The sequence below is a fragment of the Coffea arabica genome, chromosome 6c (genome assembly GCF_036785885.1).
Source record: "Coffea arabica cultivar ET-39 chromosome 6c, Coffea Arabica ET-39 HiFi, whole genome shotgun sequence".
Taxonomy (NCBI): domain Eukaryota; kingdom Viridiplantae; phylum Streptophyta; class Magnoliopsida; order Gentianales; family Rubiaceae; genus Coffea; species Coffea arabica.
This window is the reverse complement of record NC_092320.1, coordinates 59,281,509-59,296,996: the sequence shown is the minus strand read 5'-3', so window position 1 is coordinate 59,296,996 and position 15,488 is coordinate 59,281,509. Positions and strand designations below refer to the sequence as shown.

Genomic DNA, 15,488 nt, shown 5'->3' with positions numbered 1-15,488 from the left:
TTGTGTTCGAGTCACTCTAAGAAATTAAACCATAACAAAAAATAAAAAAGAAAGAAAAAAATTGAATAACAAAGAATTAACATATCAGCGGCTTCTAAAACTTTTACACACAATACAGATAATTAATTTTGCTCTTGATGATCGGCAGAACCTGACAACAGATTAACCATAATCTGCATTGCTTTGACTCTCATCTGCAACGCTAAAACATAATCAGCAGCCTCTTGGAAAAGAGCATCAATTTCCCTTGACTCGCTATTTGGTATTAGTTTCTTGAGGATCCTCACTTTTCTTTGAATCCCATTGCCAGAAGTTCCTACAGGCCCTCGTCTTCGACGTTCCAGACAAGCCCTCCTCATCATCAGAAACCTTGGTCGAGACCTGATCTTCATCTTCGTATTGCGTCCATTTCTGAAGCCAGAATGATCAGCTGCACATCTTCTCTTCTTGTCTTGGAGTTCTAGGACTTTGCTCAACAAAGGATTGACTAAATTGCACTTTCCTTTGATTAAGAGATTGCTGGAAATGAGGAAAGGTTGATTAGGACCGCCCATGATAGATGGCCTGATCAACTTCAAGAGACCACAGAAGACTGAGATGGATAAGAAGATGAAATTGCTATGGATAGCGAGGCAACCCTTGTTGGGATTTTATACTGTCTTGTGGCCACATGGATTGAAAGCCTAACCAATTGTTAGATGGAGTCGATTCAGGCATCGGTGTGCACATGCATGCATGTTGAGGATAGGGGTATATTTTGTAATTATGTACATGCACTAATAGGACATGAATGGCGAAAATTATATAAAATATGCATCTCTTCATTTATTTATCTCATGCAATGTGATTCTTTTTTCTCAATGATCAATCTTGTATTGTTGTTGGTGCACTCTACCGAAATGTATGGATGAAATGTGCACTTTTAAAATTAGAAAAAAAAATTGCATCAAGGAAATTTACATATTTTAGATTGGAAAGACTTGAGAAAACTTTCAAGGGTTAATTTTAAAAGGGACCCCCAACACCAACGAAGTCTTATCACTTTGCCCTCTTGAATTTTCAATTGCATCAATTTCTCTCATGTAGTCTTTAAATGTTTTTTCAATTAAAAACAATCGACAAATAAGTCCCCATCCTTCTTTTGTTTGCTTACATGGCATGCACATGTTATCGATGAATCAATCAAATCAGCACTAAATATTTCAAGCATGATTTTTCTTTTCAAAAAAATGCCATTTTTCGATGAATTTGGATACGCACAACTATTGTACATATCATCAAAAGAGAAAAAAATTTAGATGCCTAAATAGAGTTGCGTGCATAGAAAATGCCTTGCACTTGCACATACACATAAGGGTATTTTTCAAAACAAAATAAGACTTTAAATATGTCATTTTAAACTAAAAGAGGAATTGGACATTGTCTACTTAGGGTGCGTTTGATAAAATTAAAATATGAAATCTGAAATATGAAGTTTGAATCTATTAAGTTATTGAATTGTTAACTATTAAATCTAATATATTTGGATGCATATCACATTCACTGATAAGTGAATAGTTTATCCCTTAATTTTTGGAGGAAATTTTGATTAGGAAATTCAATACCACTTAATTAATTCAGATATTCAATTTTTGGTTATCAAATAGTCTGAATATGTTAAGTTCTGAATCCATTAAGTTTAAATGCTGAATATGGTTATCAAACAGAGCCTTAATGTATTTCAGTTTGGTTGAGAAAATTTACATATCACATGGAGGAAATTGATGCAACTAGACATTCAAGGGGCAAAGCGATAAAGTCGGACCTTTGGAGGGGCTGTTGTGAAATTAATCCAACATTCAAATGAAAAGTTTCAGGGGGTCCTCTGTTACAAAATGATTGCTTTGCACAGAAGCAATTAGCCTAGCTTCCAAGGTGATGGGAAATTAGGAACGTGGGAATATGGGATATGAACAAATGTTGGTTGGAGCCATGGAAGTTGGAGGGTGCAAGGAGGGCCAAGTACACCTAGTGAGAATTGCAAAGAGATGTAAGCATGTTCTCCAACTCAATCAATCAATCCACATGCATCCACATGATTCTTTACAATAGCCAAACTTCCTTAATCCACATCCTCCCCCTTTCATCACATGATTCTTGAACCGCCACCCGCTTTCATCACATTCACCACCCTCCTCCTAATGCACCTCATCAAAATGTACAACCTGGATAATATTCCTTCTTCCGACTTATGTTTCCAAGTTCAATGGATATGTTGGTAGATTACATGTTACAATGTGAAGAGGGTAGGGAAAGGTAGAGTTCAGAGGCCTTCCATTTCTTGATTCCAGCTCAATTTAAGTGGCATTTGTCCACGTATTGGCCGTTTAGAGCACTGAGTTGAGGCGGTTGATCAAAGTCAAGTCTGTATATTTTGTATATTAGGCTCCATGTTCCCCAGACAGGAAGCCTAGCTAGTGATTAAATAAGGATTCATGTTGAGAGGCCAACCCTCAATGGATATCTCATACCTGTCAAAGTTTCTCTAACCAAAATTGCAGTATAGATTGGACTAATCCACTGTGCATCCCTAACTTATAACCGATTCTTACTTTGCACTCTTGAGAGGCTAATTGTGGATGAACATCTGTCAGTGCTTATCTGAACAAGAATGTGGTTCATACGTACTTATGTTGGATGACACCAATGCAATCTGTAGAAAAACAATTTAGCATATGGATCGTTGATATCATTTGTCTGATTAAATTTCAAAGGTCAATCTTTGTTGTAGATGTTACATGACATGAAAAATATAGATATTTAGACTCAAAGTGTAAATTTACAGGTCTTTGGTCTATAATAATTACTGTTCGAATATGCAATTGTTCAAAGATAATTGTTCGAGCTTCTAGTCTGTATAGGGTTCTGATTAGACCGTAGAACTTTTCACAAGCATATTTCAAGAAAATTCTACATACTTTGTTTTTTAATTAACAATATCTCACATAAGACAATTGTTATAGTAGAACTTCTATCAAATTATATGAAATATCAATCAATGACGGAACCAGGATCGGTGGCTTGAGCAGGTGAACTTCATACATGCATTTGCTCTATGAATAGGGATAACTTCAGAAACATCCCTTGAGGTTTCTTACTATTTCTCTTAGTTCTCTTGATATTTTAAAAATTACACTTACCTCCTTTGGTTTGACACTTTGGTAACCAAACTTTAAAATAGAGTAAAAAAAATTTAACGAATACCCTAAAATGCCCTTATTTTACAAAGTTCAATTTGTTCTTCTGAATAAAAAGAGTATCAAGTTTTTCATACTAATATTTGTTATTTAATAATCAACTATAACAATAAATATTTTGCTATAATAGGGTATTTTTCATAGTGCTTTACTGGGAATATAAATTCTTTTTAAGATAGAGAAAAAAGTGCTATTTGTTTCTTTTAAAGTTTATGAACTATTTTTTTAATAAAAATTTATGGGCTAGTTTAGTTGTGGAACTATCATAATTTAGTAATGATTTTGGGCCATTTGTTTTTAATTATTGTTGACTTATCCTTGATTTTAATACCCCAAAAAAAGAGCTACAAAAAAAATTGGAGGATATTAAAAGTTATAAAAAAAAATTACTAGTTTAACGTTCAATTTGAATATGTATTTGGGACAATATTGATAGTTCTTCTATATTTCTAATGAAATATAAGAGAAATGAATAAGAAGGAAAATGGTAAAAAAAAAAAATCATAAAATCCATCCTCTACATAAACAAGACAACAAGAGAGTTTTATTAAAAATATTAAGGTTAATATTGTTATTTTAAATGCACAAGGGATGTACGTATAATTTTTAAAACCTTAGGGGAGCCAAGTGAAATTATTAGAAACCTCAGGGGAGGTTTCTAAAATTATCCGTTATAAATAACTTTTAAAAAAAAATTAATTTTGAGGGGCCCATAAGATTGTAGTTGTAAAGCATGTTAAAGAAAACTTTCACGCCATTAGAGGACCAAAACATGAACCCTGGGGGGAGAGGTGTTGTGGCAAATTCATATATATATATATATATATATATATATATATATATATATATATATATATATATATAACTCTTGTGATCTTTCTGTTTTTGAAATAGCTGTCGTAGTGAAGAATACTGGATGAGAAATGATTTTGGTGTTATTTATGTTTAATATATAATACTTATTTCAATGTCTAATTACTGTAATTGAATGCATACCTATAATTAGTTTTCTCAGAAAGATTATGATAACCTGAGATTTTCAATTGTAAAGACAAAACAGAGTAAACGAGGCAAGGTCGCTTACTAGTACAAAACAAACTACTACTCGATGATACCAAAAAGACTGGGAACAGAAATTGCACGCTGACACATTGCATCAAAATGGTAACCCTGGGTTTGGCATGGTGCTAGCAAAGGAAATAGAATCCAAAATTTTGTTTCGCACAGAACCCACAATAGAACATTACTGGCCTTTGAATTGTATCAAATGGTAACCACAGCCATTATATCAACTAGTGTGCAGGAACAGACCAAAAGTGTTGGTACTGGGATTTTAGCAATTAACCACAGCCATCAGGTGGTGTCAGCCTGGGCACTAATTGATAGGAAAGCAGTAAATCAGTTGCAGACTATAGCAGAAGCTGTGAAGATGGCCATTATAAAGGCCAGACATCAGCAATGGCAGAAAATTACAGTCCATGTTCCCAGCCCACAGCTGCTGAAAGTGATTACGTTGGGAGTGGCTAAGGATATCAAAATGTCTACTTTGGCTGATGATATTAACAACCTCAGAGCATTGTTCCAGAAATGCTCTTTTTGTCTAGATAGGAGATTAGATAAAAGATGTGACTTGATTAGTGATTATGCCTTGGGCATATTTCAAGATGAGGAATGGATCAACCCTCAGTGTGTCTAACACTTTTGTATAGAACTTCTTGAGCCTTTGCTCATATAAGTATACATCTTTTGCCAATTAATACAAAAACTACCGTTGCAGAAAAAAAAAAAGAAGAAGAATTGTATCAAATGGTTGATTTTGACAAGTCCAGTATAACAAATGCTGGACCAGATTGAGGTAGTCCGATTGCTTGACAGAAACTTGATCCTGAGCAGAGAAAATGGAATATCAAGAAGATTCAACCATGCAGAAAAGGGCTAGAATTATTTGTAAAGAGATCTTGTAACAGTACTTGTATATGAGTTTGTAGCATTCAGAACTTTAAATTGCAACTTAGCAAGTGCAGGTGCTCAGCTTAGTTCTTAATCTTCCAAGATCTTGATTTACAAATACCATGCACAAAATTTTAATGTACCAAAGCACAAACCTTTGAATCCAAGCAATTTTGGATGCTACATGAGGTAAGTTTCAGAAAGCATGTGCACATAGAATTATATTATGTGTGTAGGCGACGAGAATATGAATACCAGTCTTGTCCCATTATTTTAAAAGTTTCATTGAATAAATAGATTTCAGTTCCCCGGAAGAAAATGGTTTCATCCCTTAATGCATGTAGATTACAAAAAAGAAAAAAAAAAAAAGAAAGAAAATCTTAGATATATTCATAACTACTTCCCAATAAAGGAAATGTAATTTAAACGAGCAAAGATGGAGCTAGAATTTAGATAAAAAAAAGATTAGAATTTTACACGCTTGAATCTTAAATATAAGACTTTAGATAATCTTTTTACCAACATAATCTTATAGGGGGTAAAGTAGATATTTATGTAAATCATAAAGAGTTAAGTAGATATTCTGCTTTCATCACATGCAATTTTAGAGTGCATCTCATATACTTGCCGTAACTTAACTGATTGTGCATTTAGTCCATTTTCCACTTTGTATAAAACCACGGGGGTTATATGGCTATTTTGAAACCTTAAAAGAGTCATTTGGAATTATGCAAAATTGTAAGGGAGTTATATTTAATTTACCCATAAGATTATAATTAATACCGAGTACACTTGGGTATGCTAAAGTCTTACATGTGCACCAGTAAAAAGTGTAAACTCAGTAAATATGCACAGCATTAATTTATAGCTATCAATGCAATTGCTAAGACGAGAAACTTATGAATAAGATGGCACCACATCGAATAAGATGCTTTTGCAAGACAAAAAAGAAAAAGTTGATTTGCTTACTTCTGGTGAATAAGATGGGCACCATATTGAATTCTCCAGTCGGATACTAGCATCAACTTAAGATATCAGGACTTCAAGGTCCTCATTTCCCATGTCCAGTTGTTCACAGAGGATGCTTTTGGCTGAATTACTGACTCTTGCGCTGCAGAAACGAACCTCAATCATCTTCAAGGTGGGAACATCTCCAAAACAAGGTGGGATTTCCTCAAGTCTGTAACAATGTCTCAGAACAAGCCGGTGGAGGCAGGGGAAGGACTCAGTTGAGACATTAATCCACTTTTCAATGTTCAAATTGTACAGTTCTAAGTGTTTGAGGTTTGGAAATTGTACATCTTCTAAGTCCCATTTTGGACCTGCAAAAGCATGTTCTCTTAATTTGAGAACCTCAAGACTGGATAGTTGTCCAATTGCTGAAATTGCCCACCAGGGCAGGCCAAGCCTTGACAAAGTCAGCTTTTTGAGAGTTCTTGGAATTCCAAATGCTCGGAATTGATCAAACTCGAGACACGAAGCTTCCCATTGAATTATTTTCAAGGACTCTAGCCTTCTCAAGGAGTCAAACAATGATCGATACTCAAAAGGGCTGCTGACGCCTGACCGTGATTTTACAAATATGCAGCTGAGTTTTCGAAGTGCTGGTAACCTTCCAAATAGCTGCATTGTAACTAGTGAAAGAGAAATCCTAGCTGTTGACAGAACTTCCACGCTTGATAATGAAGCAAAACTGTTATAATCCTCCACAAAAACAAAGTCAGTTTTGACATCCACATTCCTCAGACTTTTCATCTTCCAAATGATAGCTGGTAACACAATCGATGTCCCAGATTTGATTACAAGAGTTTCAAGGGTCTTGAGGTTCACTATTGATGAAGGGACATTTTTAAACTTACCCCCGATTTCCAAGTATCTTAACAGAACTAACACTGTAATTTCATTTGGAAAATAACTGCCAAAAAAGATGCTGCCCAAATCTAACACCTTAAGATGCTTGAATCTTTCAAAAGATATAGAGGCATTAGCACAAGGGAATGGATTCAAAGAATTTGCAGCGAAGAATAGAAGAGAGTGGATGCGAAGGCCATCAGGTCTGGACTTGACAAAATGATCCCAATCGCCATAAACCATTAACCGATATTGGTCATAATTAACGGGATTCAGTAAAAAATGAGGAAGATCATGTCCACCAGAGATGCTGACCAACTGAAAAAAGTGTTCTTCTTTTGCTTTTGCTAAGCACAAATCACGGAAAAGATCATGAATGTAACATGTTTTGATTCCGCCTGTGGAACTTCTTCCTGTAACAATTACTAGACTTCTCCTGACTAAATCCATAAAGTACTCCTTGGCCACATCTTCCAATCTCTTTATCCCAGTTCTTCGTACAAATCCTTCTGCAATCCATAGTTTGATCAACTTTTGAGCGCTAATTACTTTATCTTCTGGAAGTGCTCCAAAGTAAAGAAAACATGTTTTCAGATGATCCGGTAAATGCATGTAGCTTAGCTCTAATATGTCCATGTACCCTTCACTTGCAAGTCTTGAACCTAGATGTTCAGATATTTGCTTCCAATTAATCTTGTTATGTGTCTCCCTTGTAAGAAGACCTGCAATCACAACAATCGCCAGAGGTAGCCCTTTACACAGTTTCACAATGTGCTCACCAACCTCGGACAAATGTGATGGACAATCACCTTTTTCTAGCAGCTTCTTTTCAAGTAACTCCCAACTTTCCTCATTAGATAGTGGACGAAGATGAAGTGGGTTGGAGTTGGGCTTAACTTGCAAAGCCACATCGTGGATTCGAGAAGTAAACATAATTCTACTTCCATTGTTGTCATCTGGAAAGAATCTTTCTATGTCATACCAGGCCTTGCTATCCCAAATATCATCTATAACAATGAGGTACTTATGTCCCTTCAAACATTTCCAAAGTCGTTCACCTAGGTCTTCATCAGTCATTGTAATTATTGTATCACGTGCGACAATATGACTTAAAATGTCAAGCAGTAACTTTCTCTTTTTATATACTTGAGAGATGCAGCACCAGGCACTTATGTGAAAATCATACTGAATTAAAGGATCATTATAAATTTTCTTAGCCAAAGTTGTCTTACCTTGTCCTGCCATGCCCACAATTGTAACAATGTCACGCCGTGCTGATCCTCCCCTGAGTTTATCCAGTATTGTTTCTACTACATCTTTAAACCCCACCACAATTTCATCAAGTTTTGAAGTATTAGCTCGAGCTAGAAGCGTCCTACTTGAGTCCTTGTTGCCACTGATTTTTCTGATGTAGACTTCCTTACTTTTGATTTTCCTAAACTCATTTTTAATGAGCTTAATTTCTTCTATGATATCAGAAAGACATATAACATGGTAGCAAATTTGACCATCTCCAATCAAGCAAGAGTCAATAACATGTTCTGCCCGGTATGCCACATTGACAATTTGTGTCCATAGAGCACTGAGTTCCTCAGTCATTTTTCAGCTCCAATATATTGTCGAGATCTGGCCTGACGGATTTCAGCTCCTCTTGGATTACTCCAACTTGATGCCTTCCAAAGGAAAGCACTTTTGCCTTGCCCTCCAATGTTTCCTTCAGTTTTTCCAACAGAGAATCAATAAATCCAATTCCATTTGTCAAGGGAGACCTGAACCACCTCAACTTATGAATATCTTGGGTATAAAACTCCCTTGCCTTTGTTTTGACTTTATTGATCTCCAATAAGAATTCTTCTACATAATCTGGAAAAACATCCCTATCTTTTGCAATGTGCTCTTTCCTCCTCCCTGAAAGGAATGAGTGCATGAGAAATCTAACCTCATCGACAGAGACACCTGTTGGTATCAGAACCCCTTTCTTTGGTGATTCCATCACAAGAGCAATCAAGAATATAAGCCCCTCATCAAGAATTTCTCTGTAATTATAATCTCTAATGGAAGCTGGTAGAATTCGTAAGAATATGTCGATGTAGCTACCAACAACTTTAGCTGTCAGAGAACTATAAGTATGTTGGAGATGCATTTCTATCACCTTCTGATTGTTCTGATCCATAGGATCTATCCACAGCAAAAGTGATTGGCAAGCAATGCTATTAATCCAAGCTTGATTGTGAACCAAGAGATGATCAATCAAAATTTCATGCCTACTGCACCTTATCTCCGCGAGAACAAGAAGTGATCTCAACAACCTGAGCTTCTCTTCCGAGGATCCCATCTGCTCCTTCACCCAAAGATTCATGTTGGCTTTTGAGCTGACAAGATACTCCAGATTCTCGATGATGCAGTCTAGGAATTCAACCATATCATAAATCTTGCGAGGCTGGATTAATACAGATGAGCGTTCTAAAAAAGCAATACAGGATTTTCTGATCTTTGGCTTATAAAGCTGAACTTTTGCTAGTGCTGTGGACACAGCACTATCGAAATGTGTATAATATCTCTTGTAGTTTATAGAAAGACTAAAATCAATTCCGGCCCAAACATTGTTCATGGGAAAGTTCAAATCCGCACCTGCAAGCGTTGAAAAGCACCAGAAATAGCACTTCAGGAACCTTAACTCCATCTGAAGATTTTGGATTGGATGTTTCCTTGGAAGAGTTAAGCATGGATCGGCCAGCTGCAGTTCCAGTGTTTTCAAGACACAATCAACACAAGTAGGAAACATTTCTTCCTTTCTTAGTACTCTTTGATTTTTTCCACAGACTATAAAGCAAATTTAGAGCAGGGCTCTCAAAAGAGACAATTCCCCGGATGACCCGCTATTAAATTTGGCACTCTAATCGGCTACTATGTCCATCGTCTGCATCGAACAGATGTACAGATGTCTCTGTTTTTTTCCTTTTGGTTTTTGTAAGAAGTTTATTTTTGCGAAATTTAATTAAGGTATTAAATTGTTAAAAATGCACATCTGATTTCTTTCATTCTAAACCCATTAAAATGTGCCGGCTTGTGAATTGAGCCGTTCTAATGAGTTTTTATATTGAGATGTGTAAAACATGGAGTTTAGCATCGTTGCTGGCATAAAGACGACAAAAAAGCCCACGATTCAAACCTTAAATCTGACAACAAATCACTGGACCAACCCCAATATATAGTCGACGTGAATTTAACATAGTGGGCATTGAAAGTTCAAATATGAAAGAGTCAATGATATGATAACTAACTTCAAGCATTCAAGATTTCAAAGAATGAAGAGGAAAAGGTAAACCTTCCACAAGAGAAGGCAATGAAACGAGCAACTTAGAAGGAATTGCGAGAGCACAATCTCTGATTCAAATATACCTTGGATGAATTGACCCAAAAAAGCTAGATGTGTTGACAATCCAGATTGTTGTGAGTTGATTCCTTTAAGTGGTTTTGAAGGGAAAAAATCACAGATTACAAGGAAGGATTCTGGAGTCTTAATTTTTAGAACTAGAAGATTTTCAAGCTTGATTGGTAATGTTATTCTTTAACGATAATTTAACCATGTATAACTAAGATGCAACTTTATGCGTTTAAAATTTGGGTGGATGCTCTTTTCATGGTCCAAAAAATTGGTGCATGTGTTTATTAATTTTAGGCAAATGTAACCAAAAACAAGTTTGGGATGAAGGTTTTGGATCTGTGAGGGACCAATTCATCATTTTAAAAGTGAAGTGTTATAGAAGTACAAACCACAAATATTGAGAGAACAAAATGTGAGAATCTATTTTGGCAATTTCCCCAAGACTCCCAAAGGCTCAAAAGTTAGAAAAACATAAAAGGTTTCTCAAAGTTCACTCCTCCTTATGAGCTTTGTCTATCAGACAAAATTGTGAAACAAGCAAGGAAAAACAAACTTCAGCCCATTTGGATTTCATTTTAATAACAGTTGTTGACAAAAATAAAAGAATTAGAACCAAAAGAGAGCAAAAGGATGCTAAGGTTTACAATTAACAACAAAGTTAAACAGGTTTCTACACTCCATCTTGTTTATGATGCAATATTCTTCCAGCCAATATGGCTGCACCAATCACCTTTCTCATAAGGAAAACAACTTCATCCACTGAACAAGTGTTCCCTTTAAAAGTTCGTGCCCCTGACTTGTAGAATCCATTCACGCAATTGAGGAGATTTTGGTTGCACTCTTGGCTAAGATAGTCATCTGCACAATACAAATACAAATACAAAAAATATATGTAAAAATATGAGTTTCTAAAGTTGGACCCTCCCCTAGTACCGACTAGTATAAGAGTAGTGTAAATGTTATCGATTGACTAAGGGTAAATTCCATTTTACCCTCCTGTGATTTAGCATTTTTTTACATAATCCTTCTATGGTTTCAAAAACTATACATAACCCCATTATGGTTTGGATTAAAGTGTCAAAGTGACGGGAAAAGTCATTCGTAACGGAGTCACCTAAAATGTCAAAAATACCCTTATGTAAAGTTGAAAATTATTTATTAACCAAGGGGGGTTATGTGTATATTTTGAAAATCATAAGGGGGTTATATGGTAATGTATTAAACTATAAAGGATTTATATGGTAAAATATAAAAATCATACAAGGTTAATGTGTCATGTATTTATAAGGGTAATTTTGACATTTTCAAAAGTTCCGTTACGAGTGACTATTTCCGTCACTTTGACACTCTAATCCAAATCATGAGGGGGTTATGTATAGTTTTTGAAATTATATGGGAGTTATGTATAAAAAAGGCTAAACCACAGGGGGTAAAATAAAATTTGCCCAAAAAACAAAAGGGGACACGCAATAAATTAGTTTCTTTTGTTCTTTTTGGGATTTTCCTTTGTGGACTTCCTAATTTAATGCACTAAACTACGATTTGAATGGTAAAATTTTGTGTCTGTCTGAGGCCTTGCCCTTGCTGCCATAGTTCAATTCAATTTTATTTAGTTGTTGTATTTATTAGCTGCCACAGAAGTTGGTGTAAAAGCCATATAATTGTACTCAGACCTTATGCACCTGTTCTTTGCAGTACAATATCATTATACATAGCATTACAGCACATTCTGGAAAAATACTAATAATAAACAACAGGTGACAATCACAAGAATGCAAAATTGTCTATGGATCAATTATCCAGTTTCATATATACAAGTTGACATTTGACAAAAAAAAAAAAAATTTATCCAGTTTGATGAAAAATGCTTCTCTATGGATAAAGGCAATCTAAACATTAATATATATATATATATATATATATATATATATATATATATATATATATATATATATATATATAAAGACAGGCAAATTTTATTAATAGCATATTAAATCTGCTTCAAGAGCAGAAATAACAAAGGAAGATAGAGAGTCATTCCACGTACAACAATTTGGAATTCATAATATATTCTTAGCTAAAAGGTGAGCGACCGTATTGTTATTTCTAAAGGTCCAAGAAACCTCCCAAGCTAAGAAATTATGCAAATGGAATTGGTATTTTATAGCAATTTGAACATTATTTGAGTTGCGAATTGGCATTTAATAGCAATTTGGTCTTTTCTTGCAACAGGCTCTCAGACTCAACCAAGGTGCGTTTCTTTCTTCCATAAAAGGGAATTGACTCACTCCAAGTTGTTCACGTTTTTTCAAGGATTCCAAAATCTTAGCGAAAGTGTTTTAAAGCCATTCGAAATGGCTTGCCACATTTTTAGGGCTAATGGCGGAAGGCAGGGTTTGATCCTCTGACCTCCTACCCACCACCCTACCAACTTTGGTGGTCGCCATTAATCTAAGAGCTCAATGGTTTAAAACGTTTGGTCATCATTTCGTGGAATTGTGTATTTTTCTTAGATTTGTGTATATCTATTTTTTCTGTTTATTGAGTTACTGTGCAAGAACAATATTTTTACCTACAATAAATTTATAAAAGTATATACTTGCTTAAACACATACCTGCTCTCTGTTTTATTTTGTCCTTATTATCTTTCTTGAAAAATCAATACTAATTAAAAAAATTTGACCAACTATCACTGAAACAGAGCCTTTATTCCCCCCCCCCCTTGTTTCGGCTATTAATCTTGCAATTCAGGATAAATACCCCACTACCAAAATTGTTATAATTATACTTTTTTGATACTCCCTCTATCCCATTTTGATAGTCCTAGTTTTTTTTCACACAGTTTAAGAAAAAATAGTTAACTTTAGAAAATACCCTTACATACATTAAATAAAGTTGATTTTTCATATATCAATATGTTTTGGAAAATCTAAATGCATTAAATGGGTTAGGTTATATTCAATACTAACAATCTATATTAAATAAAGTAGTTTATAGTAATAACAACTTACATTAAATAAGGGTATTTTAGAGAAATTAAAAAACAATTACTCCCTCCGTCCCACTTTGATAGTCCTGTTTCTTTTTTCACACAGTTTAAGAAAAAGTAGTTAACTTTGTTGGAAAAGTAAATTTAGATTGCTATTTTTCTAAAATACCCTCACATTAAATAGAGTACAACTTTATGGGAACTTGAATTGATGGTAAAAAAAGAATCAACTCTCATTAAATGGGCTAGGTTTATAGCAACAATAACTTGTATTAAATAAGGATATTTTAGGAAAATGAAAATACAACTACATTCTTCAATTGGAAAGTGGACTGTAATTTGGGACAGACAAAAAAAGAAAACAGGACTATCAAAGTGGGACGGAGGGAGTATATTTTTTTAATTGGAAAGTGGACTACAATTTGGGGCAGACCAAAAAGGAAAACTGGATTATCAAAAAGTGGGACGGAGGGAGTAAATAAAATGGCTTACTGTTTTTGCTTTGAATGCATTTATCATGCGCCATACAGCAAGCATCTAAACCATCACATGGCGCCTCCCCTGGACAACCGCTATACAGAAGCCCACAATACTTCCCGTATCTTAGAAATGGAGCAACTGCAAATTCAATAAAATTTCCAAGAAAACTTAGAAATTGATCAATTTTCTTGAAAAACTCTTAACAAAAGCTGAGAGGGATTTGAGAGGGAAGATTCTTTACCTCCACAGAACGTGGATTCACATGTACTGCTACACTCTTTTTTCTACAAAATTCAAGAACAGGAATTGTTGAAAGGGGAAGCAAAAGGGGCGATTTAAACAGAGGAAGAAGTTAGAGGGCTAACCAATTTGACGCCTGGATCTAACTGCAAACCAATATTCAGTGCATTAGTAGGAATAGCAGAAAACTGAAGGGTGAAAAGCAAAAATATGAGAAGCTGTGCTGCTGCTGCTGACTTCAATGACTCATGGGGAGTAGACGCCATTGAGGATATGAGTTTGCAGAAAAAAATGTAAATGGAAGCTTTGGTTTGCTTAAAAGCTCTGATTTATAGGAATAAGATGGTTGGGGGGGGGGGGGGGGGGGGGGGGGGAAGAATGGTGTAAGGCGACTATTAATTGCTTAGGAAAAAGGGCATTAACTGAGTCAGAGAGGACTCATGGAAAGAGGTTGGCATTTGTCTTGTAACGTCTCGTGACATGTTTTTGTAGTGTTATGCTGCTGTAATCACACTTCTCACCAACAACTACAAGAATTTGTTTCTATTAGGACACTGAATTCCAAGGGTCAGGGCCTCTTCGAGGTTCTGTTTATTTCTCTCTGGCCGTCTAATTGTATAAATTGACACAATTTTATATGTTTTGGATAAATTTTATATATACTGATAGCGTATACACTATCACCGTTAGATTCATGAAACATGTATAAAAGTTGGATTCCAAATTCAAATTTTGCATGGTTGTCAATCATCAAAAACTGACAGCGTATACACCATATACATTGTCAGTGTAGAAAAGATTAATCCATATTGTTTTTAGTATAATCGTGAGTTTCATACCAACTCAGTTATAATTCATGTTTGTGTCAAAATTGTATCAGTTTACACCGAAAATTCTATCAATTCATACAACTGAAGTACAGAACATAAATTGATACAATTTCGATGTAAACTAATATGTTTTTAGTATAATCGTGAGGTTCATACCAAATCAGTAATAATTCATGTTTATATCAAAATTGTATCAGTTTACACTGAAGTTCTATCAATTCAAACAACTGAAGTACAAAACTCAAATTAGAGAGGCTCCATTTCCGATGGTCCATCTCACATGTACAAGCTAGCTACCGGAACTAAATCAGTTAAAATAAGGCTTATATTCTGCTACGAGAAATGTTGAGAAGAAAATGCTAAAGTAGATTACAAGAGTTGTACAAAAAATTGTTTGGTTTATGTCCCAGTACGATTAAATATATACCACGAGGAGTAAGTGCTTTTGGAGTAGCTTCTTGCTTTAAAAGTATAGTTACAATTAGTAGGAGTTGACACTAACCAACAACATTACTATAAGAAAT

At 35.0% G+C, this 15,488-nt stretch overlaps 2 protein-coding genes across 2 annotated transcripts; both read right to left on the bottom strand.

The window, feature by feature from the left end:
- Positions 1-6,729: 6,729 nt before the first annotated feature.
- On the bottom strand, positions 6,730-8,636 carry LOC113693373 (putative late blight resistance protein homolog R1B-17). Its single transcript, XM_072053742.1, has 2 exons — positions 6,799-8,636; positions 6,730-6,748 (listed from the first exon to the last, which is right to left on the bottom strand). The coding sequence occupies exons 1-2, from the start codon at positions 8,634-8,636 to the stop codon at positions 6,730-6,732; spliced, it is 1,857 nt and encodes a 618-aa protein (XP_071909843.1).
- A 2,331-nt stretch (positions 8,637-10,967) lies between these two features.
- LOC113692151 (phospholipase A2-alpha) lies at positions 10,968-14,632 on the bottom strand. Its single transcript, XM_027210518.2, has 4 exons — positions 14,260-14,632; positions 14,136-14,178; positions 13,907-14,032; positions 10,968-11,283 (listed from the first exon to the last, which is right to left on the bottom strand). Exons 1-4 carry the CDS (start codon positions 14,398-14,400, stop codon positions 11,096-11,098), a joined length of 498 nt encoding a protein of 165 aa, XP_027066319.1. The 5' UTR covers positions 14,401-14,632; the 3' UTR covers positions 10,968-11,095.
- Between the last annotated feature and the right edge of the window lie 856 nt (positions 14,633-15,488).

Bases quoted from the DNA above. Each gene is read 5' to 3' on its own strand.
- LOC113692151 (XM_027210518.2), bottom strand. From the start codon at position 14,400: ATGGCGTCTACTCCCCATGAGTCATTGAAGTCAGCAGCAGCAGCACAG. The intron at 14,033-14,135 runs GTAAAGAATCTT...TTGAATTTGCAG, and splicing joins TGAATCCACGTTCTGTGGAG to TTGCTCCATTTCTAAGATAC. The intron at 11,284-13,906 runs GTAAGCCATTTT...TGTATTGTGCAG, and splicing joins ATGCATTCAAAGCAAAAACA to ATGACTATCTTAGCCAAGAG.
- LOC113693373 (XM_072053742.1), bottom strand. From the start codon at position 8,636: ATGACTGAGGAACTCAGTGCTCTATGGACACAAATTGTCAATGTGGCA.